This window comes from Anopheles aquasalis, chromosome 3, assembly GCF_943734665.1.
Source record: "Anopheles aquasalis chromosome 3, idAnoAquaMG_Q_19, whole genome shotgun sequence".
Lineage (NCBI taxonomy): Eukaryota > Metazoa > Arthropoda > Insecta > Diptera > Culicidae > Anopheles > Anopheles aquasalis.
The window spans coordinates 62,582,042-62,606,048 of record NC_064878.1 but is presented as its reverse complement, the minus strand read 5'-3'; the positions used below and the strand labels follow the sequence as shown (position 1 = coordinate 62,606,048).

Here is a 24,007-nt window from a genome sequence, read left to right as displayed (position 1 = left end):
GCGTGCTGACCAACATCGTGACCGATCCGGACTATGCGGAACGGTATGCACCGATCTTCGACCTGGAAGCACTCAAGTACAAGGAGCGTGATCAGCTGGAAAACGTTTTCCATTTCTGGCAAAACGACGAAAAGCATGTTTTCAACATCGCCCGCTACTGGGATGATCGTTTGCGGGCGCAGCTAGGCGAACGTTATGACCACCGGGATGGTGCCTTCGATTGGGATCTGCAGATGCGCCTTCGTGAGAACGGTGCCAAGCAGATTTGCCCTCAGGAGTACAAACATTGGCGTAAAACCGGCGTAGCGTTCGTGTTTCCTGAGTACGAACAGAGTGATCCCAATCGAACGTTCACGGTTGGTTTGGTGCGCAACGGTAGCACGTATCAGCATCGTGGCTCCGTGGGAGATAATACAACTGGACCGTACATCTCGTTTGGCCAACGATGCCCCGAAGAACGTTTAATGCGCTCGAAGCACGGAGTAAACGATTTCCGCTCGACGGACATTACGGAGCGTAATGTGCATCAAATTGTGTACGAGCTAGAGGCCCGGGAACCGTATCATTTCGATCCGCGAGACATTCATCAGTTTGGTGCTCATCAGTTGGACATGGGCAAGGCTCTGAATGCGCATGATACGCGTGTGGAACAACCACGTGCTGTGCGGTACGAGGAAAGCCCGTTGCTCGAATGTACCAACTTCAAGCTACACTTTCTCTCCGTCGAAGATGTGCTGCACCTGCAGGAGGGTTCCCGGTTCCGCAACCATTTCGATGCCGTCTTTGTAGCCTACAACTATTTCTCGTTTCTGAAGGATGGTTTCGCGCGCACTTGGAACGATGAGGGCTGCTTGCTATGCCTCGAAACACGGCAGCTGACCACGTCCAGCAAGGAGGAAATCACTGCACACACGGAATCGATTAAAACGTGGGCCAAACGGAACTCGCTGCAACCGATAACGAACTTTGCGATCAACAAGCCACATTCGACACTGCGCTACAAGCACCAACAATCAGCAACAGGCGCAATGGAAGAGTGTATTTAAGTGTAATTATGGTACATTTGAAATCAAACAAAGAGGAGGAATAAAGCGCTTCTTACGCCACGACCTACGAAGTGGCGATCTCTTTCAATGGGCCCTCGAGATAGCTGGCCAGAGCTTGTGCCTTCTGCTTGAGTATTCCCAGTCCCACGGTGTCGCGCGCGTAGAGGCAAAGCAACAGATTGGCCACCTGCGTGATGACGACGTTACCGTTGTCGCACTGCAGAAACACGTACTGCAGCCGGTCTTCGCGGAATGCATTGCGGCCATTCTTCTCGTACACCGACCAGATATTGCTCGCGATCGCCGTCGTCACAGTTGGATCGCGATCACCGAAGCCAGAAAACGCTAGCAGGGCACCTTCGTGTGTTAATAGGCTGGGCAAGGGGAACATTAGAATGAAGTTAATCGTCGACTAGAACCCCCGGCACGGAACACTTACATCGTGTTTTCGACTCCTCCAGTATTTGCTTGGCTAAGCACCGAGGTCAGCACTTTCGGTTGCAGCATTTTAACTCCGCTCTCGAACTAGCGAGCGTTATCTGCTAGACCAGACCACTTAAAAGTAGTAACGATGGAATTATCAGCTGTTATCACTATTTTTTTACATCCAGTTTGTTGCTCGAGAAAACCATCAAAAAAGTACGGAACTGAATTCACCAAAAAAGTAGCGAAAACCTGAATCGACTGTTTTTTGTTTATGTTTTTCGTTGCTTGCTGACAGTTACACTAATGTGCTAAATCGTAGTCATAAAATGCTCAGTTCTTCAAGGGTTAACGCTCCGACAGAATGTCAGGATGCCAACTTTTTCCAAAACATCCGAGCAAGCCGAAAACTGCGGAGCTACCTGGAAGAACTAAAATCTCCTGAATTATGGAAGAACTAGAACAGTTGGAGCACCTTTCGTTGGTGTCGAAGATCTGCACGGAGCTGGAGAACCATCTCGGACTGAACGATAAAGATTTAGGTAAGTAGGCTGATGGGTTTTTGGGATGGGTGATGGGTTTTTACCCGTTTTTTAATCAGCCCTTCTTCTAATCTGACCTACAGCGGAATTCATCATTCATTTGGCTAGGGAACATCCAACGATCGATGCGTTCAAGCGTGAGCTGGCGAAGAATGGAGCGGAATTTTCCGATTCCTTCACGGCGAACCTGCTGCGCATCATCCAGCTCATGCGTTCCGCTGGCGGTGGCAAGGCCGTCGACTTCGAGGAGGATGACGACCAGTCCAGAGCTTTGGCACACAAATTTCCCGGACTAGCGATACCCAACAACCGCAAGGGGTATTCATCGGAAGAGGAAGAAATGGAACCAGAGGATAAGGATAAAAAGTTGAGGGAGTCGTCGAAGAAGAAGGAAACGGAGCGCGATGAGAAGAAATACGAAAGCGGCCGTGGTGCTAAACGTGAAACACACGAGCGGAAGGGTGACATAAAGGAACTGAAAATACGCCCAAGCGATGCGGTGGACGATATGTTTGCCGAACTCGAACAAATGGCACCCTCAAAGTCCCGGGAACAGCAGGAAGTGGACAACATGTTTGCCGAGCTGGAAAATCTGGCACCATCAAAGGACACGGAAAAGGACGGTGGTGCTGAGACGAAGGGAAGTCGAAGGCGTACCGAGCGGCGCAGTGGTTCGAGAGAAAGACACCGAAAAGGGGATCGTAGTAGGTCTCGAGAACGTCGAAGAGAGCGTAGCCGGGATCGGAGCCGTTCTCGCGAACGTCGAAGGAGCCGGAGGTCCCGTTCGAAGGATCGAAGCAAGCGTCGAAGTCGTACGCGAAGCCGCGATAGAGGACGCGATCGCGAAGACCGGGACAGGCAACGTGATCGTGATCGCGACCGTGGCCGTGATCGTCGCTCAAGAAGAAGTCGCACGAGGAGCCGTTCACGGGAGCGAAATCGTCACCGAAATCGCAGTGGCTCCGGTGAGATGGCACCACCACCGGCGGCAATCGAGCGTCGCCAACGGACACCACCGATGCCGGAGGAACCGGAAGTGGGCAAAATCTATGATGCACGCGTCGTTAACATCGTAGCGTTCGGGTGCTTCGTCCAGCTGGTCGGTTTTCGGCGTAAAAAGGAAGGTCTGGTACACATCTCGCAATTGTCAACGGAAGGACGTGTCAATCTAGTTACCGACGTCGTCAACCGTGGGGATGATGTGAAGGTAAAGGTGATGTCCCTGGCCGGTAACAAAATTTCGCTCAGTATGAAAGAGGTAGAGCAGTCGACGGGCCGTGATTTGAATCCACTTTCGCACGCACACCTCCAGGAGTCGAGCGATTTGCAGAGCCGCAATCCCGATCGTCCCCTTTCCGTACCGTCAATGTTGAATCTACAGGAAGGCGGTGCAGGGATGGTAGAACAGACGGAAGAAAATTCACGCAAAAAGGTAACGCGCATCAGCAGCCCTGAGCGGTGGGAAATCAAGCAAATGATCTCATCCGGTGTGATCGACCGTTCCGAGATGCCCGATTTCGACGAGGAAACCGGACTGCTACCTAAGGACGAGGATAGTGAGGCGGACATTGAGATTGAAATTGTCGAAGACGAACCACCGTTCCTGCAGGGACACGGTCGTGCGCTGCACGATCTCTCTCCGGTGCGTATCGTCAAGAACCCGGACGGATCGTTGGCACAGGCCGCCATGATGCAGACGGCACTGGCGAAGGAACGGCGCGAGCAAAAGATGCTCCAGCGTGAACAGGAAATGGATGCCGTACCGACGACGATGAATAAGAACTGGATCGATCCGCTACCGGACGAGGACGCGGAGGGAACGATGGCGTCCAATACGCGTGGTGTCGGAATGTCAACGCAGGACGTGCCCGAGTGGAAAAAGGCCATCATCGGAGGGAAGAAAAGTTCGTTTGGTCGCAAAACGGACATGAGCCTGGTGGAGCAACGTCAATCGCTGCCAATCTACAAACTGCGCGACGATCTGATCAAAGCAGTCAACGACAACCAGATACTGATCGTCATCGGTGAGACAGGGTCGGGCAAAACGACCCAAATCACGCAATACCTGGCCGAGAGTGGATTTATTGCGCGCGGAAAGATCGGTTGCACCCAGCCCAGGCGTGTGGCGGCCATGTCGGTAGCGAAGCGTGTTGCGGAAGAGTACGGTTGTCGGTTGGGACAGGAGGTGGGCTACACGATTCGATTCGAGGACTGTACGAGCCAGGAAACGGTCATCAAGTACATGACGGACGGTATGTTGTTGCGCGAGTGTTTGGTTGATTCCGATCTTAAATCCTACTCCGTCATTATGCTGGACGAGGCTCACGAGCGTACGATCCACACGGATGTGATGTTTGGGTTACTGAAACAAGCCGTCCAGAAGCGACCGGAACTGAAATTGATCGTCACCTCGGCTACCCTGGATGCGGTCAAGTTCTCGCAGTACTTTTTCGAGGCACCTATCTTCACGATCCCGGGTCGTACATTCCCGGTGGAGATCCTGTACACGAAGGAACCGGAAACGGACTATCTGGACGCATCGCTCATCACCGTGATGCAGATTCATCTCCGTGAACCACCGGGTGATGTGCTGCTTTTCCTCACCGGTCAGGAAGAGATCGATACGGCTTGCGAAATATTGTACGAGCGCATGAAATCACTCGGTCCGGATGTACCGGAGCTGATCATTTTGCCCGTTTATTCCGCCCTCCCTTCGGAGATGCAAACGCGTATCTTTGATCCCGCACCACCAGGCAGCCGAAAGGTTGTGATCGCTACCAACATCGCCGAAACGTCACTCACGATCGACGGTATCTACTATGTTGTCGATCCTGGATTCGTTAAACAGAAGGTGTACAACTCAAAGACTGGCATGGACTCACTGGTCGTTACACCCATCTCGCAAGCGGCCGCCAAGCAACGTGCAGGTCGTGCAGGACGAACAGGGCCCGGTAAGGCGTACCGGTTGTACACGGAGCGTGCATACCGGGACGAGATGCTGCCAACACCCGTACCGGAGATACAGCGTACGAATCTGGCCACCACCGTACTCCAACTGAAAACGATGGGTATCAACGATTTGCTGCACTTTGATTTTATGGACGCACCACCGGTCGAATCACTGGTGATGGCACTCGAGCAGCTACACTCCCTGTCGGCACTGGACAACGAGGGGCTACTGACCCGTCTCGGTCGGCGTATGGCCGAGTTTCCCCTCGAACCGAACCTCTCCAAGCTGCTCATCATGTCCGTCGCACTATCGTGTTCCGATGAGGTGCTGACGATCGTTTCAATGCTCTCCGTACAGAACGTGTTCTACCGACCGAAAGATAAGCAAGCACTGGCCGATCAAAAGAAAGCCAAGTTTAACCAGATCGAAGGTGACCATCTTACGCTACTGGCCGTGTACAATAGCTGGAAGAACAACAAGTTCTCGAACGCTTGGTGTTACGAGAACTTTGTGCAGATCCGTACGCTCAAGCGAGCGCAGGATGTACGGAAGCAGCTGCTCGGAATCATGGACCGTCACAAGCTCGACGTTGTATCGGCCGGAAAGAATACGGTGCGCGTGCAGAAAGCCGTCTGTTCCGGTTTCTTCCGTAACGCAGCGAAAAAGGATCCACAGGAGGGCTACCGGACGCTGGTTGACTCACAGGTCGTCTACATTCATCCATCGAGCGCACTGTTTAATCGGCAACCGGAATGGTAAGTCACGGGGTACGGACGGGGAATAAAAATCCAATCCAATTTTTAATTCAATTTCCTATTTTAGGGTCGTGTATCATGAACTGGTTCAGACGACGAAAGAGTACATGCGCGAGGTGACGACGATCGATCCAAAGTGGTTGGTTGAGTTTGCGCCCGCCTTCTTCCGCTTCTCCGATCCAACGAAGCTGAGCAAATTCAAGAAGAACCAACGGCTGGAGCCACTGTACAACAAGTACGAAGAACCGCACGCATGGCGTATCAGCCGAACACGAAGACGCCGCAACTAAACGAACCTGGTACTGGTCGGTGTGCTTGATTTGTAAGCTATTTAATTAGATACCGAACTAAAGAGAATACACAGCTAACAGCGCACACAGCCCGCAGCAGTAATCTATCGTGGTTTTCTCTTGTAGTTCCATTGCTCATTTCCCGGACGTTTTAGGTTGAACTTGAATTTACTCGCCTCGTGTCGCTGCTTCTGTTGGGCTAGCTCCTGTGTCCGCAGCTCATCCGTATCGATCACTTTCCGCCGGGGAACGTGCTTCAGCGCTCGTTCAAAGTCGTTGCTCGTCTTCAGCTCGAGCATGATCATGAGCATCTGATCGAGGGTAAGCGATTTGCCGCTCTTGAACTGAAAGTACCGATCAAGCGGAAGGCGTGCCATCCGGAGACCCTGCTTCTTGGCCTTCCCCAACGATACCGCTTCCTGGGACGATTTGTCCACCATGGCACCGATGATGTAGATATCGTCCGGATTGAACTCTTCGAGATCGTTCTTGCAGTGTGGCGTCAGGTAGACGAGGCGCTCCTTCGGGAAAAGGTCCGTGTAGCTTCGCTCGGTAACGTTGAACGGAAAGTCCGGTTGATGGATCTGCACCAGGTGCTTCTCCAGGGCACGCATCGTGGTTTTGCCAAAGTTCGCATTACAGTGATGCACATTGAACGGTTCCGGATGGGAGCGGTTCAGGGCGAAGCACAGCATCAGCTGCTTGGCCGTGTTGCGCATCTCTTTGTCGTTCATGTAATCATCGTACGAGCAATCGATCACGAGATTGATACCGTACTGCATCGCTTGAACGAGCCTGTGTGGACGGAAGCGTAACGCAAGTCAGTTTTAGAAGGCCATCAGAAAGAGCCGCTGGCTCACATTACTAACCGATTGTTGTGGAAATGGTCAACTTTGGAGTCGTATATCCGCAGGAACATCGTATTGTGAAACAGCCCGTACACGATGTGGTCATTCTCGGCCGTCGCTTTCACCAGTTCCTCGCGCCGTTTCGCGATTTCCTGCTGTTTCCGTTCCTTTTTCGCCTTCTGGCTCAACCGTACCATCTCGATGTTCCACAGATACAGATAGTACTGGCGTCGTTGGTTTCTGGAAGTGGAAATGGTGCCATGTAACAAGAGTCGATACGGCCGATCGGACCCACAGTGGTGTGTACCTTGACGAGAGGGATAGCAAGTGATCCCACTGATCCGGTTTGATGATGGACAGCGAAGGCACCTTACGGCCCTCCTGGCGCATCACCTCCAGTTCCAGCTCGAGAACTTTTCTTCTTTTTTCCAAGTCCACCGCCGATGTGCTTGGTTGCTGCTCCGACCGTGGTGTGTCTTCGTTCTCGTTTCGAATTTCCACGGGAGTAGCACGCGGGGCATTTGCATAACTTTTCCACATCACACCCATTGCGGCTGGGTGAATGGTGGTGAGCGGTGTTCCGGTGGAGATGGCACTCGGATAGGAAGCTTTGGCCAGCATCCGTGCCGTCGTGAATGCCAGGCTGCGTAACATTTTCCGTGATTTGTGGCCGTACTTTAGGAACTAACTTTGCCGAACAAAACTCCCGGAGTTTTCCGGCGCCGCCAGATTTGTTATGACAGTTCGGCACGCTTGTTTTGTTTACAAACTGAACTGTCATCGGGGGCTTGGTGCATTTTTGAATTTAGACCGTTACAAGCAAAAGAAAAATGGCCAATTTGTTAAAACAAAACCACCCGGTATTAACCTGGCAGGGGGATAATCAATTGATATTTAAAGAATGAACAATAAATGTTCAAGTTCCCTCCAAGAAACACACAGAAGAAGAGACATTTCCTTACCGCACCCACCTTTTGGCCACAATTTCGCGTTCCGCTACGCTACGCTTGACTGGCACCATGTGGAGTGCACCGTAAATGGCAACCGCAGTCTCTGCGCGATGCCAGATCAGCAACGGTACTTCTCTGCCCGGAGACAAACGCACAACTGAACACACACGCACGAGGTACGCGCACGTGAAGGGCAGGCGCACACTAGCTCCCCCAGCGCCAGTTTTCAACAATCACGCGGACCGTTCGGACGCGTGCACGCTCGTGAAGGTTTACAAATCGGTTTTTCGTATTTTCAAAACGAGTCCGGATCATTCGTCAAGTATGCTACACAACTCCCGGGTGTCTGGCACGTAGTTCTGTGAAAGTGGCCGTCTTCTAGGGCGCGTTCGGTTCGAATGTTCTGAGAAAAAACGGAGCGCAATCAAAGTAGCAGCAGCAGCAGCAAGATGCGTCTATCTGCTCGCATCAAGTGTTTCAAGTATCTGGTGTACACCTATGTGATTCTAATATCGGTGAGTTTGGTGATTTCCGTTCCGTTCCGTTCCGTTCCGTTCCTGTTTCTGGTAGTGCGTCGGAGGAAGGGTCGGAAAAAAATCCCTCTTTGTTTCATCTCCCCTACAAGTGATCACGGCTTTGCATCAGCAGCGCCGTAACCAGAGCCATAAGAGTTGCACGAGAAAAGAAAAAAAAGTGTCCAAAGAAGGTGGTGCGCGACCCCGATCGTCGTTGGTAGTGTGTTTGTTGTGCAATCCTGCGTCTAGGATTAGGTTAACCGCAGTAGTTTCTGCAAACAAAATTATCATAATTGGTCCATGGGGCCCGCCATGAATGATCGACGCATTCCAAGCGATCGCTACAAGCTGCATCGATTTGCGTCGTCGTCAGCTCCCTTCATTCAGGTCGTACTCATACTTTGCCACAGAAAGGTCTGCCTCTCTGTGTATTGGTGCCGGTTTGAAGTTAATTTAATCTAAAGACCTCTTTACGGGCAGACGCCAGGTAAGCGGACGACGCACTGTCCAGGTGAGTGAGCGAGCGAGCACATGCGGGCAAGGTGAGCGAGACAATCGCATCTCCCTTGGAACCGGCTCAGGCAACTATGATCCAGCAGCAGCATGCCTTTTATGCTTTCTCAGGTGTTTTTCCACTTAAAAAGTGATGCGGATCAGTCACACAAACACGCTGAATGCAACCATCAGCATCATGGTGTGTGTTTGTGGGTTGGTGTGCATTATCACACCTGAACCCTGTTTTGTGCGGGACTCCGGGATGATTGAACGGAGGGTGGGGGTAATACAAAAACCCGCACCCTTCAAGGGCAGCATTATGGTGGTTCCGAGGAACTGAGGCGTTGTCAAGTTAATGGAGAGGCTTACTTTTTTATGGCATTTACGCTTTCATTTTTTGATAAAAGCTGAATCCTTCATAAGCTTTTTATGTAACATTTGTGGATTAATGGCAAAGATATTGGAAATTAATTTAATGCCATAGCTGTAGATGTAATGAAATATTCTGCAGAATTTGTAATATAGTTACAACCACACAAAAGCTAAATTAAAAAGGATTTGCCACAAAAAGTCTTCAAAAATGAGCCCCCTTTAGGTCAAAACGAACGTAAGATCTTTCTCTCCTAAAGCCAACATTGCAGCATTAAAAGCTTGTTGCATTAAAAGATCCACCGAAGAAAAACTGTGGAGCCCATTTGGCATGATCACTGGATGCTTGCGTACAGTTAGTGGAAAGACACATCATCCCCCCGCTTTTACCACCCCCGTTGGTGGTCGCCGTTGTTTGTAGAGCCGACCGTACGTCGAGTTATGGTTATGCTTCGCTAAACTCCGATTGTTCTCGGTCCGCACAGACACACCACGGGGTGAAGGCTGGCGGCGGTGTGCGGTTTGTGGGTTTTTTGAAAATAATTGTTACGGAAATTGCTAATGGGACTGTCTTTTTGCCTCCTACCACCTCCCCCCTGGGAGTACACAAAAATAGAAGCCACATGTCATGTGTTGCGTGTGCCGGCTTTTTTTTTGGCTGGAAAATTGTGGTTTTCATCATTCCACCCGTTCGATCCACCGAACTAACTGCACGCTCGGTACTACTGGTTCTGCGAGCTGTTGTGACAACGCAGTGATGAATCAAGAAGCTAATTTTAAAACAAACGATGCTCGATTCCCACGGAATTTGGTGACGATTCGTGCAAAACCGATTCCACGGCAGGGAAACTCTTGATCTTGCTGACACTGAAATTGAATTGAAAAAAAAATCCATTCACAAAATTAGATCATAGTAGCGCTGTCCTGTCTTTGTCCCCGGTTAGTTGGGCACCAAAAAGCCACCAGTCTAGACAGCGAGATCATATCCATAGCAACGTTCTGTATGCCGGGGTCGAACTGATTGTTTAAAAACGCGCACAATCGAATCGAACCCCATCGTCCGTTGTTGTCTTCGTCGTCGTCGGTGTGGTATGCGAGACATAAACAACGCCCCAAGAACGAAGCCAACGAACGGGCATGAATCAAAACACCCCTACTGGGGCTTTTCCCACCCATGAAGAGCTTCCCAACTCGTCGTGGATTGCTGCGCGATGCGTGATTGTTGTCAATACTGCTGCAAAACGATGGTAAAACACAAATAAAACTCCGTAGTAGTAGGCCCCACGAAGAGAAGGAGACCACCCTGATGGACCCTGGAGCCGCGTAGAGATGCTGATTAACTCATTTGTACTTCCGAGAACGGACCACAACACCACGTGTTGAAATACACCTCGGCATACATTCTAATCTGTTCCGGCCCCGTGGGGAATGGATAGTACACCTTATATCACTCTTCCCGCCACACAAGTTGACGCATGCCATAAACATTCATTCCATGCAGCTCTTGAGGCGGAGGTGATGGCCCAACCTACCCCAAAAAAAAGATAAAAAAAGAAGACACGATGGTACTGAGTGGCCGCCATGGTCTCTAGAAGAAGACAAATGCAACCACCGCGCTTATCTGAGACCGCGCAATTGCTGTCTTTCCATTTCTAATGCTTCAAGCAGCAACAGAAAGCGAGGGAACTAGGGGACACAATACTCCCTTATCATTGCTGTTGAACAACGAAAGCCACACCGAAAGCAGCACCACCAGCAACAGCAGTGTGACACGTCATTATCGTGACCCAGGGCGCTGCTGCGTGCTTTTGGTCAGACCAAATTCTCGACGGACCCTTTCAACCCTTCTAATTATGGTCCTCCTAGCCACGCGGCCCATCGGTGGCTGGGTTAAAGATAATGACAACGGGACTGCTCCCCACCGTGACCAGACTAGGAGTCCGTGCCGCGCTATAATTCGCAATTTTCCAACTCATAGCATTGCATTGTGAGGCCAGCAGCAGCAGCACCGGCAGCGCCAGCAGATCTCTCAAGAAGCCAGAGAGCACACATGGGAACAGGACAGAGCCGTCGGGTTAATGATTGTGTTTCGGCTGTGAAGCACGCTAGTGTTGATGATGATGATGATGATGAAGCCTTACACAGAATGAAGTGGCCAGCCTGAGGATTATCGGTGGGTTGGTGGTGGTGGTGGGGTCCAAGAGCATTAATCCTTGTTTTCCATTCCATTCCCTTTGCCTCCCACCACCAACCAAAGCACCCGATTTGTATCCTCGGTTTCGGTTGCTCGGTTGGTTCTTGGATTGCTCGACTTGGACTACGCTCTGTGGTCCTGTTTCTAGTCCTGGCTTCTCTCGTTACAGCTTCTCGCCATCGCTATCGCCATCGCTATCGTTTAATTCAGTTAAGCTGTCTCACCATCAGGAGGACGAGAAAAAATCATAATTCTCAGCATGTATTAGAGATAAAAAATAATTCCATCGTTCGAGTGTTGCGGTCGTCGCCCGCCCCCAGATTGCGCCCATCTTCTATCGCCGGGCGCGCGCGCGATTCATATCTCGAGAAGAACCCAGCTTCGAGCCTGGGGGGATTACTACTACTCTAAACATTACAGTCAACCCAGCCATCCGTGGCATACCCGTGGGGCCGGGGGGACTGCTGGTGACCAATGGTTGGTTGGTCCATGGTGGTTTGTTGGAGAGAGAGAGAGAGAGATCTTGGAGTTGGTCCAAATTATGATCATCTCTTCGGGGCGTTTCGTCGGAGCCCCCAGTTCGGTTGGTCAGTTTTAGCTACCCACAGAGAAAAAAAAGGCCAACAAGCAGCAGATAACAGCAGCTCACAAGACTCACTTTACTTACTGGTACACATTTGTTTCGAAGAGGCATTGACTCGTGGTTGCCTCTGGTCTCCAGCAGGTCAAATGGTGGAAAGCGGAATGGTGGTGGTTTGCATTGCGAAGAACACAGCAGAACACAATGGTATTTGGACTTAACATATGTAACGAATTCCGGTTCGGAATCGTGGCGTTTGCAGCTGTTGGCCATGCGAGAAAATCGCGGAGCGGAGAATGGGAACCACCACCGTACACGAACGAACAGAGTACTAAGTGAAATTGTCATCATCTTCATTCCCTGGCTCGCCTGCTTTGCAGATGGTGGTTGCTGCGATCTGTGTTGTGTCTTTCTCGCCACACGATTTTTGAATTTTTATGTCATAGCGTAGGGTACCCATATTTTCCAGCGAGATTGATGCCAACCCTCACCATGGCCACGAGGCCACGTTTGTGCAAACTGTTAAAATATATCATCTCTCTCTCTCTTTCGCTAACACTCCCCCTCTAGTGCTCTCGTTTATGCTCAATGAAAATCCGCACTTATCCTGTAAAACGCACCCCTAACGGCGTACGGTGTGGTGCACCCTTGAAACGGAGTTCGCACGTGGTCGTGGACATAATCGAATCCTTCGGTCCGCATAGAAGAATCAGCAGCAGCAGCAGCAGCAGCAGGAATAGAACGCGCAATAAACTCTTGGGGTCGACACGCACAGCACAGAACCCGGGGGGAGAGAGGGAGGGATGGGACGATTTGCGCAGTATTTAATAAATTACCCACCTCCTTTTCGGTTCCTTTTCCGGTAACAGGACGACCGCCCTGGCGACGTAGAAACACCGCCAGAACGCAACCCTCCTTCCGTCGCGAGGGTTGGTTGTTGGTGGATGCGAAGTGCAGCGTAGAGATTCGTCGTCATCATCATCGTCTGGATAGGGCCGCATGCTGCTGCTGCGTACTATGTGGTGCCCCCGGGCCTTAGTCTATTCCTTCCTCGTTGAAGGATTCTTCCAGCGTCGAATCTTTTGACTGCAATGAAGTAATAACGAAGTGCCTGGTTCCGGTGTTTGTGATTATCGGGAGCATAGAGTCGTGTTTGATGATGCGTTTCAAAGGGCTAACGCAAGAGGCAATATGGCCATTCAGTCTGTGACCATAAGAGCAGCCCATAGAGAAGGGCGCCCAGGAACTGAATGTGCTGAGTTGTGCAGAATCTGCAAGGAGCATTTTTAAGGAACTGAAACTCAGCAGCGTGCAGCGAGATCACTTCGATGTCTCCTCGGTTAGTGCATAATTGAGAGGCATTTTGCATTCATTAACCTTGACCAGGGAAGGCTCCTGATGGTTTTTAGAACTCGGCACCACCATATGGTACACGCCAGCGCTTGCTAACTAACGATTGGCACTCCCAAAAAGCCATTTCTGATAAACGGTCAATGTGTGTTTCGCCTTTTTCGAAGGTGCAAATTGTCTAAACAAACGCACGTTACAGATCAAACGCTTCCGTAGATCCCATCCCATTTCTTCTCTCTGCCTTTTTGGCGGCTTCTTCTGCGAGGCAAGAATTGGATCTAACAACCGGTGGCAAACACCGTGCTGCTTGCTGCTGTGGCGTTAAATTATTAACGGAGACCCTCGTTTGTACACGGAACGGTCGCACCCATTATTGCAGCTTTCGAGATCATCACATCGACATCAAAGGATGCGATGATCCCGGGCGACATGTTACTTCCGGTGGTTTATGAGATTTATGCTCCGTTCTCTCTCTTTCTCTCTCTCCCGAAGGTTTGCTCTGCGAGGTGCGAAATCCTTTCCGCTTGTTCTGTATCGTGGGAGTGTTTACTGCCCGTGGCCATATTCTGGTGTTTGCTTTCACACGGGCGGGCTGTCCCTGTCGTCGAATACGGGTGTGTTTTGGCACAATATTCCCCCCCAGGGAGACCCCGAGGCAACAGGATAATATTTTCCGGTATTCGCTACTATTAAACACCAAACAAACGCACTTCGGCGGAAGATACTGGTGCTGCTGCTGCTGCTGCTGCTACTCTGTACTGTCCGGACAACGCCGTGGAAGATCACAGAATCACCCCGTATGTAGTTGACTTCTACTACACCTCCCGGCAGTGGCGGCGTGGCAGTAAAAATAAACATTTTCAGTCCAGATTTTGCCCTTCCGTCGCTGCTGCCACAGCAAACTCTTCACTTCGCCGTTTTGGGGGATGCACGGCTTCACGGGTTCACTCTTTTCGCCGAATCGAAGAGATGGTAGAGGAGAATCGAACACATTGGTCGGTGCACGGGTGCCGAGTACACAGAGCCCCGCGGGTGTTGAGTATCTGTACCACGAGGCGCAGCTGATGGACTCTCCGTCCGTCCTGATGAAGTCAGTCTATGTTTAGCCAAGAAGGGAGAGACAAACGACTCTCGAGGGCGCTCGAGGCAGTGGCAGTGAAGAAAACACTCGAAGGGCGTTTACCCGTGTCATCATCAACTGAAATGCACCTTCCAATCGCTGAATGGAAGCAAGGGGCTGTTCCTTCATGGCCGAAAGTGAACGACTAGTTGTATGGATGCTGGGCAGAGTCTAGTACAGCTGAACTAACTGGCTATTAATGGGTGGTATAGCATATCACTCATAGCATTAAACTATTCGAGGCCCACGAGTCCCCAAAAAACACCCTAATGCCCCAATTTACTGCGCTACCGCCCCCCGGTATTGCTTTGACGCCATCGAAGCGGAAACGCATTCAAATACTGATGGGTTTTTGTGGTTTAAAACCGGTGCTTTTACATGAAAGATTTTACATTCAGTAGGTTGCCTTCTTTCTACGTGATACGCTATTGAACAACCAACAAAACCGGAAGCCATCAAAAAGCGCCCGATGCTGTGTGAAGGGCATGCGTTCCGGAAGGAAATGGAGACCTCTCTAAACCTCATAGAGGCACACTCGTGTATTTGGACGTGGATCTTAATGCGTATTGTGCGATAGGCACGGCACAGTTTACACAACGGCGAACAACCCATAAACGATCAACGATCTCTGTCACTGCTGCTACTGCGGCTGGTACTTTCGAAGTGTTTTTTTTCTGAAGTTTATTGTCGTTCTATAATTTTATGCTAGCACTTATTATGAACTCGTTTATGATCGTGTCCGCGGACATCATGGGTGTGGTTGGGTCGCGTTCTTTTGGAGCCGGTGACGAGTGGTAATGGAATTTACAGATTTTTGACTCGACTCGACCGAAGAAGTCGCGCACCGCCGGAGCGAAGCGATGATGATTTATAACTCTCAGATCATTTGATGCAAAACGGCGCTCGAATCGTCGTGCAGTTAACCGGGGTTTTTCCTGCAAACCACCGTGTTCCATCTGGTGTTGTCATCTGTATCCGTCGTTCCATTAAGCGGATGGATTTAGTCGATGCCGCCTGTGGTACCCGTTTTTTTCATAATTTTAATTTGATCCCCACTCTCGCGACGAATGATGCCAGCAGTGTCTGGCAGGCTGGCTGATTTGTGCTCGCACAGGTCCGGTCCGGGTGTGCGTTCGTCTAAGATTAGAAAATGAAGCCAATACTCTGGCCCACCATTCCAAATCGTCGCACCGCCTCGAGAGGGGAGAGGGATTCTGTGTTGGGCTAATAAATTTTCAAAGAAAACTCAATTCCGTTGCGATCGGTTGCTGGTGGGTGAGCTCTCGCTGCGTCAGTACACGTGAAGAATCACGTTTTTTGTTGTTGCTCCACTTGGGTTTGCGGGAGGACGAGGGACGAGTGGGGTTTATTTAATGATTTGCATGTGTGAAAGAAATGGAATGGATAAGAAAAATCGTCTTGGAAATGAGTTGCCACTTGACACACAACCACAGAGAGATTGGCGCCTATCGGAGATGCTCTAATTCTTGGCCGAGTTCGTTTCGAGAGAATCGAAAGCAGAGACGGAGATGAGCTCACATCATTATAGCGGGAGGAGAAGACCGGGTTGGACAGAAAGCCACCGCAGCCGTAAAGATGTTAATGAAGACGCAACGTGAATCATCAACGGTGCTCTTTAAGTAGCATTAATTTTGCTTTTAATTAAAAACTGTTGCTAAGAAAAGGGAAATGGGCCTCTTGAGCTGCAAATTTAATGGATTTTAAGTCTAAATTTGAAATGTAGGGCGATCTCGGCGGTTCTAAGCCTGCTTCGACACAGCCGCAGGTCACGTGTATCGATCGGGACCGTATTGCAAACCGACGGACAACGGTGTGTGGAATTCCAAAACACCCTCATATTCCCGTGATGGAAACGCTTTCCTAGGGCACAGCTGCCAGCAGCACGTACGGCAGGGGTTTATTAAGAGGTTGTTGATACAATTTGGAAACAAATTTTCAAAACAATTGTTCTGAATCTGGTCGAACTCGATGCGTGCTTTCGTTGCTCTCGGCCTACTACTACACATCATCGCACTGACAGCGAGAATAGCAATCAGGGCCAGTAATCTTGCCCGTTGACACTAATCATGCAAAACCGCGAACTGTGGTTGGTGTCGCAATAACAACAGAACAGAACATGCATTATGCATGCGACCCCGTGGATCATGAATGAGAGAGCACATGTGCTGCTGCTGCTGCTGCTGCTGCTGGTAAGCCTTTCTTCTTCGGCGGCGGTTAGTTTTCGCTAGTTCGGGAACCGGATGGCCCTCACGAACGATACTCGCGCTCGCTCGCTCTGAATGATGTTTCCGTTGCGGATTATGTTACCAATTCTTCGGTCCGGAGTTTTGCATCGCTAGTAGCCGTCGAGCAAACTAGCAGAACCGAACGTCATGCCAAACCGCCGGCAGCACACAAATGGGGACGTGATGTGACTATAAAGGCTTCACGGACAACCTAGCAGTTGTTGGTGGCGGCAGATTGGGTTACACATTCCGTCAGGTTCTCGCTGGAGGTTGTGCGTCAAAGGGGGGGGGGGGGGATCATTATGCTTTGGCATATAACGGTGATCGCTCAATCGAATGGCATTATGTGGGAATTATTCGACTCTTCGACACCCCATCACCGACACCAGGAGCTTGATGGTGATGGGTTTATTTGGTACGTTACTGCCACGATGCTACGGAATCGAGCTACCAGTCATCAGCAGTCGTTTGTTGGTTAATCAAAATTCAAACATTTAAACGGTTTGGTTTATGCTTGATAAGCGTCAACGGTGGAGCAGGATGGAAAAGTACCCCAGACTCCCAGGTGCTCTAGATGCTTTTGAGACGACTAGGTAAGCGGCCCGGTTACAGAGCTACGCACGAAAGCAGGATTATTTTGAATTTCATTATTTTTCCCTTTCCCTAGCATACAAAAATGCTCTTTCATGTCATTCTAATGTTATCCATCTCTACTTTATCAAAGAGGCTCGATAGCTACACATTTTTGTTATCTTCACGGCATGAACGTTGCTGCTGGCGAATGCAGCGGTTGCTAAGCCAACTCCCACCCATGTACTCTGATAGCTAAACCGCCCGGTTACAGAGCCTCGTTTGAAAAAATTATTGTTTGAAATTATTCCTTTTCCATTTCTCACCAAACAATCAAACATGTCCCTCCATTCCATTTTAGCCATTTCCATGTTGACTCATTTTCAATTTGATTCCTTACAATTCCGAGCGTTTGCTCGCGATGTCACCGGAGGAAGGGTTCTCGTGAATCGATGTAAGATTAAGCCGTGATCATATTCTTCAGCGGCTAAAGTGGTGCACAATTGACCTTACACCAGGTTGATTGTCATTGCCTCCCGGTTCAGGTCCAGGTCCTGAAAGTTGTCACCGTATGGAACAGTAAAGCAGGCGCGTCCCATTGCCCAGCTCCTGTTCAGCTTTGCCGCATCCGTGTCTATGTATATCGCCTCAATTTCCTTCGGTGCACCTCGATACTGGAAAGGTGAACCAATTGCTAATCGCTTTCCTAATCGTTAGCCGCTCCACAATGCTGCCGTTAATGGCTGTCTGGCCCATCTTTTTGATTTTGGAAGAGCATAATGTTACCTTTGATCCTAACTCATGCTGTAATGGTTTGTTTCATCATTTGATTAGCCGTTGTCTTCGGTACGATCTGGCGATAATCAAACAGGCCTACAGCATATCCACCGAAACCAGCCGAAACCTGCCGATAATATTTTGCAGTGGCATGCATTGCTCATGGCAAAAGCCCGTGAGACACATCAGAGCCAGAACAATCTTCGATTGGCTTCGGGTCCTAATGCAAAGAATGCAAAGATCACTCTTTAGCAACAGGAGCTTCTATCAGGTCCAGGTGTAATATCTGGCCCATCGAGGCGGGCAAGACCGTTCTGATAGCATAGAAGCAATCGCAGACGGAGAGTGAACCATTCCTCCTACCGCGATTGTACTTTGTCGCATGCAGCGAGTGCAGTCCGTGTTTGCCTGTGGCATTATGCCTTGACGGCCAGCGACAGGATCGGTGCCGCGTTAATATAGTGGCCTTAGTATGTCGGGTTCGATCCCTAAATGCTGATAAATCTGATCAATTAGCAATCGAGCATAAGCCATAAGATTACTTAAACAGTGCGGTTCCATTTGAGGAAAGGACAGTAAACCATTCCTACCGCGATTCCATTCTGGCGCATACACCGAGTCTCTTGATTGTTTACTTGTTCCATTAGGCCTTGCAGGCCAGTGGCAACATATCGATATCGATCGGCAATATATCGATAAAATAATCATTGGATGCATTTTTAGCTTTTGCATTTCATGCGCACGTTTCTGAAAAACCAAGTTGCCTGCGCCATTCGCTCTCTGGTTTCTCCTCCACAGCACGCTCTGCACTCGCGTACTCTCGCTTCGAGCGGTGGGGAAATATCGCGCGCGGAATTTTGTCTCGCTCGCGCTCGTTGAATACCCATTTTTTGCATCTCGCTCGGCGTCAGTATCCCCTTCTCGTTCGCGCTCACGTCATAGATGGTCATTTGCGGTCTCGCTCGGCGTCAGTATCCCCATCTCGTTCGCGCTCATGTCGTAAGCCATCTACGACTATTTGCGGTCTCGCTCAGCGTCAGTCCGGACTAAAATTTGTATAGTGATTCGAGCGTTCGAGATAAATTTAAATATTGAGGACAATACATATTGAATGGAAAGAAATTCAAAATACTTTTCCATCAATCTAGAAACCACTGGAAAAGCATCGGCCTACCTAGGAGTTCAACCAGAAAGCATAAATGTCTACTGTGATGTAGCCGCCCCTAAAATGCAGAGATTTTACTTAGAACGAGCCCGCTCCCTGGCAAATGATCGACCGATCGTCTCACAGAACACTTTCGGTTGGACTTTCGTTTCGCAAAGCATAACGCGGCCCGATTTTCCTTTTCGTCACCAAAGTTGCAACACACGCGGAACGCGCCAGCGAGCGCTAACTAGAGGAAGAGAGTCCGTGTTTCGCCTATTAACGCGGCACCTCATTAGAGGAGAGATGGGTTTTGGTTCATCCACTGTTGCTTTGTCCCGGATAAATCCGTCCATTCGTCTGTCCGTCCGTCCATCGTCGTACACGTTCCGTCTCCGAAAACGATTGTTTATACAAAACTTACGAACTCTGCCAAGTCGTCCTGTTGCTGCTGCTGCTCCTCCGAAGGTGGTGAAAGCGTTTCACGAGTTTGTTTATGCTACTTGGCGCAGAGTCGTCAGTGAACAACAGAGAACCATCATCATCATCAGCTTCACATCACCCATCCCGTCAGCCAGCCACGAATTTTATGAACTCTCGCTAATTATCTATTCTTCCCCCACCCCGGTTAGCGGATCACATTTCACTCGACTGCAGCGAAACGGATGAGATCCGACTTCTCCTGGGGACTTCTCCGACCATCCTCGATTGCATTTCTATCTTTAGTTCAATACAAAGTTACAGCTCTTAACTTCTTTTCTCTGTCTCTGCTGCTGCTGTTGCTGCTGCTGCTGCTATTGTGCTGCTGTTTCTTTACAGATATGCGGTAGCGCCCAGCTGGTTATCGGAGCATTTCTGCTCTGGAACCACCGACAGTACTCGCAGATCGTGAAGAATCAGTTTTGGGAACCGTACGCCGTGCTGATCGGGCTCGGGATCATTTCACAGTTGCTCTGTTACTTTGGCTGGACGTCGACCACCCGAAAGCACCGATGTTACCTTGGAACGGTAAGTGGCACACTGTTGTACCACAAAATCATAAATATCTGTGATCATCCAAGTATAACTTCGCTCTTTCTCTTTTCAGTTCTGTGCGTTGCAGGTGCTGCTCATTGTGATCTTATTCTTAGTTAGTGGCTGGTCCGTGGCCACCAAAGTACACCTGATCGTACCGGCCGAGCTGGCGATCGAGGCCAGCCATGCCGAGTTTATGGCCCATCAGGCGCCCCCTGATCCGACCCACATCTGGAATCGATTGCAGCGTGATGTAAGTGCAGTGCATGCCAACGATCTGCAGTGCACCACTTATGCTCATTTGTCGTTCTCTGTCTGTCATTTCAGTTCCATTGCTGCGGATCCAACAGTCTGCATGACTACAAAAACTCTTTCCCGCGGTCCTGTTACGATCCGGTTAACAGGGAACTCCACAGTGCCGGCTGTATGCACGTGTACGTGCGCAGCATGGAGATGAACATGGTTCGTGTCGCTGTCGTCGCGATCTGTTCCGCCCTCATACAGGTACGCATGTCGTCTTGGGGGAGGTGTAAAGAGGGGGGCGTAAGAATGCTGTCGTCGCTTAAACCCGACGGCCAAATATGTAACCCTGATAATGAGAGATAAATCTTTTCTGCGCGATAAATGAAGGAGGGGAAGGCTAATTATGAAAATTAGTCACTCGTCGCGCCCTGTAGCGGCCGCAGAGAGAGAGAGACATTCTACGCGCACGGCAATCCAGACGGTCGCTGGCCTGCTCTTTTTCTATCCCTCCATCTTGCCATTCATTCACACGTTGGTTGGATTTCAAAATAATGAATAGATTATTTATACTCCACGCCACAACGGGCGACGTCGTTGCAGCATCTGTGCCTACTGGGACTCTGCGTCTCCGCTGGTTGCACTGTGGTCGTGGTCAAAAATAAAATGCTGCTCTCCACTGTTTATGATCATCGTCGTCACCATAGGTTACCCCAGCGACGATCAAGTTAGCGACGTCACGACGGTGAGGTTTCTGTCGTGCACACAGCTGTTACCACCAATATTGCTGTTGCCTGTGTTTGAGAGACTCAGAATGTGGTGGGAAAATGTATGGCGTAAATGCTTTTCATTCCTCGGTATACCCCACTCCATTCACCACCACCGTACCAGCACCACGCCATCAATTGCTCACTGATTTAGTGGCCACACGACTTTGAGTGATAGGAAAAACTCAGTCAAACAGCAGGCATAGCACACCGTCCACAATATGATCATTGTTGTGCCGTCTGGCCATCGGGGATGGTTTTTTTTTAATTTTTCGTTTGTAATTTACTGTCTCCTTGCTGCGGTCATATAACGACGGACAGAGTCCGTCTTGTTGTCCTTACAGCACATCGTGTAAATATTGGTCATGGTCCGATCCGGCGCGGCCTACTGGTTGGTTTAATGGAACACTGCCAACCGTTGCCATTGCTCCATTGAGATCTGCTAAGACGAGTACCGCGTTTCGTTCGGTTCGTTTCTGCTGTGGTCGAGATGGGGTTACGGGGTATCCCCCCATCATTGACGTCATTGCGACTCCCCTTTCGGGGGTGGGGGGTTCGATTTTCACGTTGACAAATACCTAAGATGCACCTCGCGGGATAGAGATACGCTCCAATACCGCCTGCTGAGAAGTAAGGAGCAGTTTTCATTTGCGGAAGTTGTCTTTCCAGTCAGGCAAGGGATAGGCTTGCCGTGCAAATCTCTGCCCCCCACCCTCCCCTTTTCACAGCTGGTTGCCTCTTTCTTTGTTGTACGCGGTCGGAAAATGTACAAATAGATCGCCGGCCATCCCAAGCACACATAAACAGACTCCAGCAGAAGATTCCGCACGCAGACAGTTACGGTGTACGCGGTATAATGTTTTCGCTCAGTTTATAAACATCTCTCGTGTGGTAGGGAAATGGTTTTTTTGCGTTCGTGGTTTTGCTCGCTTGCTTGGTTGCTTGCTTGGTGGCCCGTTCGTTTGTTGGGCAGAAAATAATAATAAACAGCGTTCGGCCGCCTCTTGCTGCCGTATTCTGCCGCACTACTAATATACTAACGCAAGAAGAACGCATTATCCGTTTGGTCATTCTACGATCGCGCGCGCCTTGGCTGTGGTTGGCCATCTTTCATGAGATTTTCCTTTCAATACCATGACCTCCGGTTTTGTTTTCGAAAGGGGTGTGGAGAAAGGAAGTGTGGCGAGGAGGGGGTTCTGAAAAATGTACTGCTAAAAGAAGATTATCTTCAGTGATCCCGTCTTGCGATCGAGAGGAGCGCAATGTGCAAGACACACCCTACGATTTCCAGTCTCAAGCGATGCCTGACCTACCTTGCAAAACGTGCTATCTGTCTTGTTAATTTTATGCAAAACAAGATCTCATTTCCTTCCTCACCAACATAAGTTTATGCTTTTGTTGCTATGATAACGTTGATAGTTTATACAACTATGAACCACTTGAAAGATAACACAGGAATGCGTTAATGAAACCAAAAAGGAATAGCCATCGAAATATTGTGCAATAATATTGACATTATGTTGACTGGTTCGAAAGATTCTTTGCATACATGATGCTGCCCAAGGTTGCATACAACAAGCAGCATAGTTGCATGCAACGTCTCTCCGACGCGAGCAGCGCCAGTAACCGGTACACTGCTGAACTGGTTTCCATGGCAACGACGACTGTTTAAATACAAAACTACGAATAACCGCCTTCTAATCATTCCCTTCGTTTTACTTCTTGCAGAGCTTGGGCATATTCTGCGTCATCCAGCTAACGCTGCTGCTGCGACGACCGATCATCATGCTGCCGAACGGTGATAATCAGTCGATACGTGTGAAGCGTACCCGCGAGCAGCTGACACCACTTTCACCGGCCACCATCTCCCGCCCGTCGCAACACAGCGGCAGCAGTAGTAGCGGTAGTACAAAGCCACCCATTCCGCTGAAACCCGTCGTACCACGGGTGGATCCACCGGTCATTAAGCCGACTCATTGAATTCTGTCGCGTGTGGTGTCGACGGTTTCAACTCTCAGTAGCAGCAGCAGCAGCAGCAACATGGCCCCAATGTGCCAATAAGATTAGTTCTTTTATCACAGAACCTCATACAGTGCAACAGTGCTCTGACCGCGCGCGGTTGCAGTCACTATCGGATTGAAGTTTTTTTTTTTTAGAATTATCGACAGCGAAAAAAGTAGCAAGGGCTGCGGGGGGGAACAAGAACCAAGTGTTGGCATTTTTTTCATTTTTAATCATTCGCATACTTCCTCTTAGGGCGTCTTAGAGTAATTCCGTCGTATAGTATGTACTTAAGTGTAGCTGTGCTTCGAAGCTGACAAAGAAAGAAGCGGTGCGGGGGCCATAGTTTCGACAGCACAGTTTTGACGATCGAATATAAAATACATAATTTTAGTTGTAAAACAGTAAAAAGCTACATACGATCGCTGATGATGACGAAGAAGCCGAACAGGGTACGAGCGTCTAGTACATCCGAATTGTATGGAGTGTTTACTGCCATGAAGTGGAAAACCTGCGATGGTAGTGATGCACCAACAGCGTCAGGGTTGTTCCACCCGATAAGAAGCACTATAGTGCAATGCGCTCGGTAATACCAGTATCGCAGGTTCGCGTGTACTTGTAACGTTTTCAAACAATCTTATCATCAAGCACTTCGAATGACGGCCAATGAATCATCGCCACCGCCGGGAAAAAGGTTTGTATTCGCTTGCTGGTACAGTGTGCAAAGTGGTACTCTGGTTATGTGGTGATACATAAATGGTGACTTTTTCTTTTGCGTACCTCAATTGTGACTAATGAGTGAGCAACGGTTCAAAAACTGC

At 49.7% G+C, this 24,007-nt stretch overlaps 5 protein-coding genes across 6 annotated transcripts in view; 3 read left to right on the top strand and 2 right to left on the bottom strand.

The window, feature by feature from the left end:
* The window catches only part of LOC126577615 (dynein axonemal assembly factor 3 homolog), a 1,715-nt gene extending 498 nt beyond the window's left edge, over window positions 1-1,217 (top strand). Inside the window, exon 1 of the mRNA XM_050239385.1 lies at window positions 1-1,217. This exon is cut by the window's left edge and continues 498 nt beyond it. Coding sequence (XP_050095342.1) covers window positions 1-1,046 — 1,046 coding nt within the window. The 3' untranslated portion in view covers window positions 1,047-1,217.
* On the bottom strand, window positions 999-1,752 carry LOC126577627 (ragulator complex protein LAMTOR2 homolog). The gene is made up of 2 exons (XM_050239403.1): window positions 1,486-1,752; window positions 999-1,420 (listed from the first exon to the last, which is right to left on the bottom strand). Exons 1-2 carry the CDS (start codon window positions 1,551-1,553, stop codon window positions 1,111-1,113), a joined length of 378 nt encoding a protein of 125 aa, XP_050095360.1. The 5' UTR covers window positions 1,554-1,752; the 3' UTR covers window positions 999-1,110.
* Window positions 1,753-1,867: 115 nt separating this feature from the next.
* LOC126577597 (ATP-dependent RNA helicase DHX8) lies at window positions 1,868-6,006 on the top strand. Of its 2 annotated transcripts, none has more exons than XM_050239349.1 (3): window positions 1,868-2,011; window positions 2,095-5,716; window positions 5,784-6,006. In XM_050239349.1, exons 1-3 carry the CDS (start codon window positions 1,918-1,920, stop codon window positions 6,004-6,006), a joined length of 3,939 nt encoding a protein of 1,312 aa, XP_050095306.1. In that variant the 5' UTR covers window positions 1,868-1,917. The 2 variants fall into 2 exon arrangements, with proteins under 2 accessions (XP_050095306.1, XP_050095307.1); XM_050239350.1 differs by having other exon boundaries at window positions 1,875-2,011; window positions 2,071-5,716.
* A 104-nt stretch (window positions 6,007-6,110) lies between these two features.
* Window positions 6,111-7,566, bottom strand: LOC126577617 (mitochondrial ribonuclease P protein 1 homolog). Its single transcript, XM_050239390.1, has 3 exons — window positions 7,162-7,566; window positions 6,876-7,094; window positions 6,111-6,801 (listed from the first exon to the last, which is right to left on the bottom strand). The coding sequence occupies exons 1-3, from the start codon at window positions 7,506-7,508 to the stop codon at window positions 6,111-6,113; spliced, it is 1,257 nt and encodes a 418-aa protein (XP_050095347.1). The 5' UTR covers window positions 7,509-7,566.
* A 480-nt stretch (window positions 7,567-8,046) lies between these two features.
* On the top strand, window positions 8,047-23,653 carry LOC126577620 (tetraspanin-1). The gene is made up of 5 exons (XM_050239393.1): window positions 8,047-8,319; window positions 19,984-20,172; window positions 20,252-20,431; window positions 20,506-20,682; window positions 22,914-23,653. The coding sequence occupies exons 1-5, from the start codon at window positions 8,254-8,256 to the stop codon at window positions 23,163-23,165; spliced, it is 864 nt and encodes a 287-aa protein (XP_050095350.1). The 5' UTR covers window positions 8,047-8,253; the 3' UTR covers window positions 23,166-23,653.
* The last annotated feature ends 354 nt before the right edge of the window (window positions 23,654-24,007 follow it).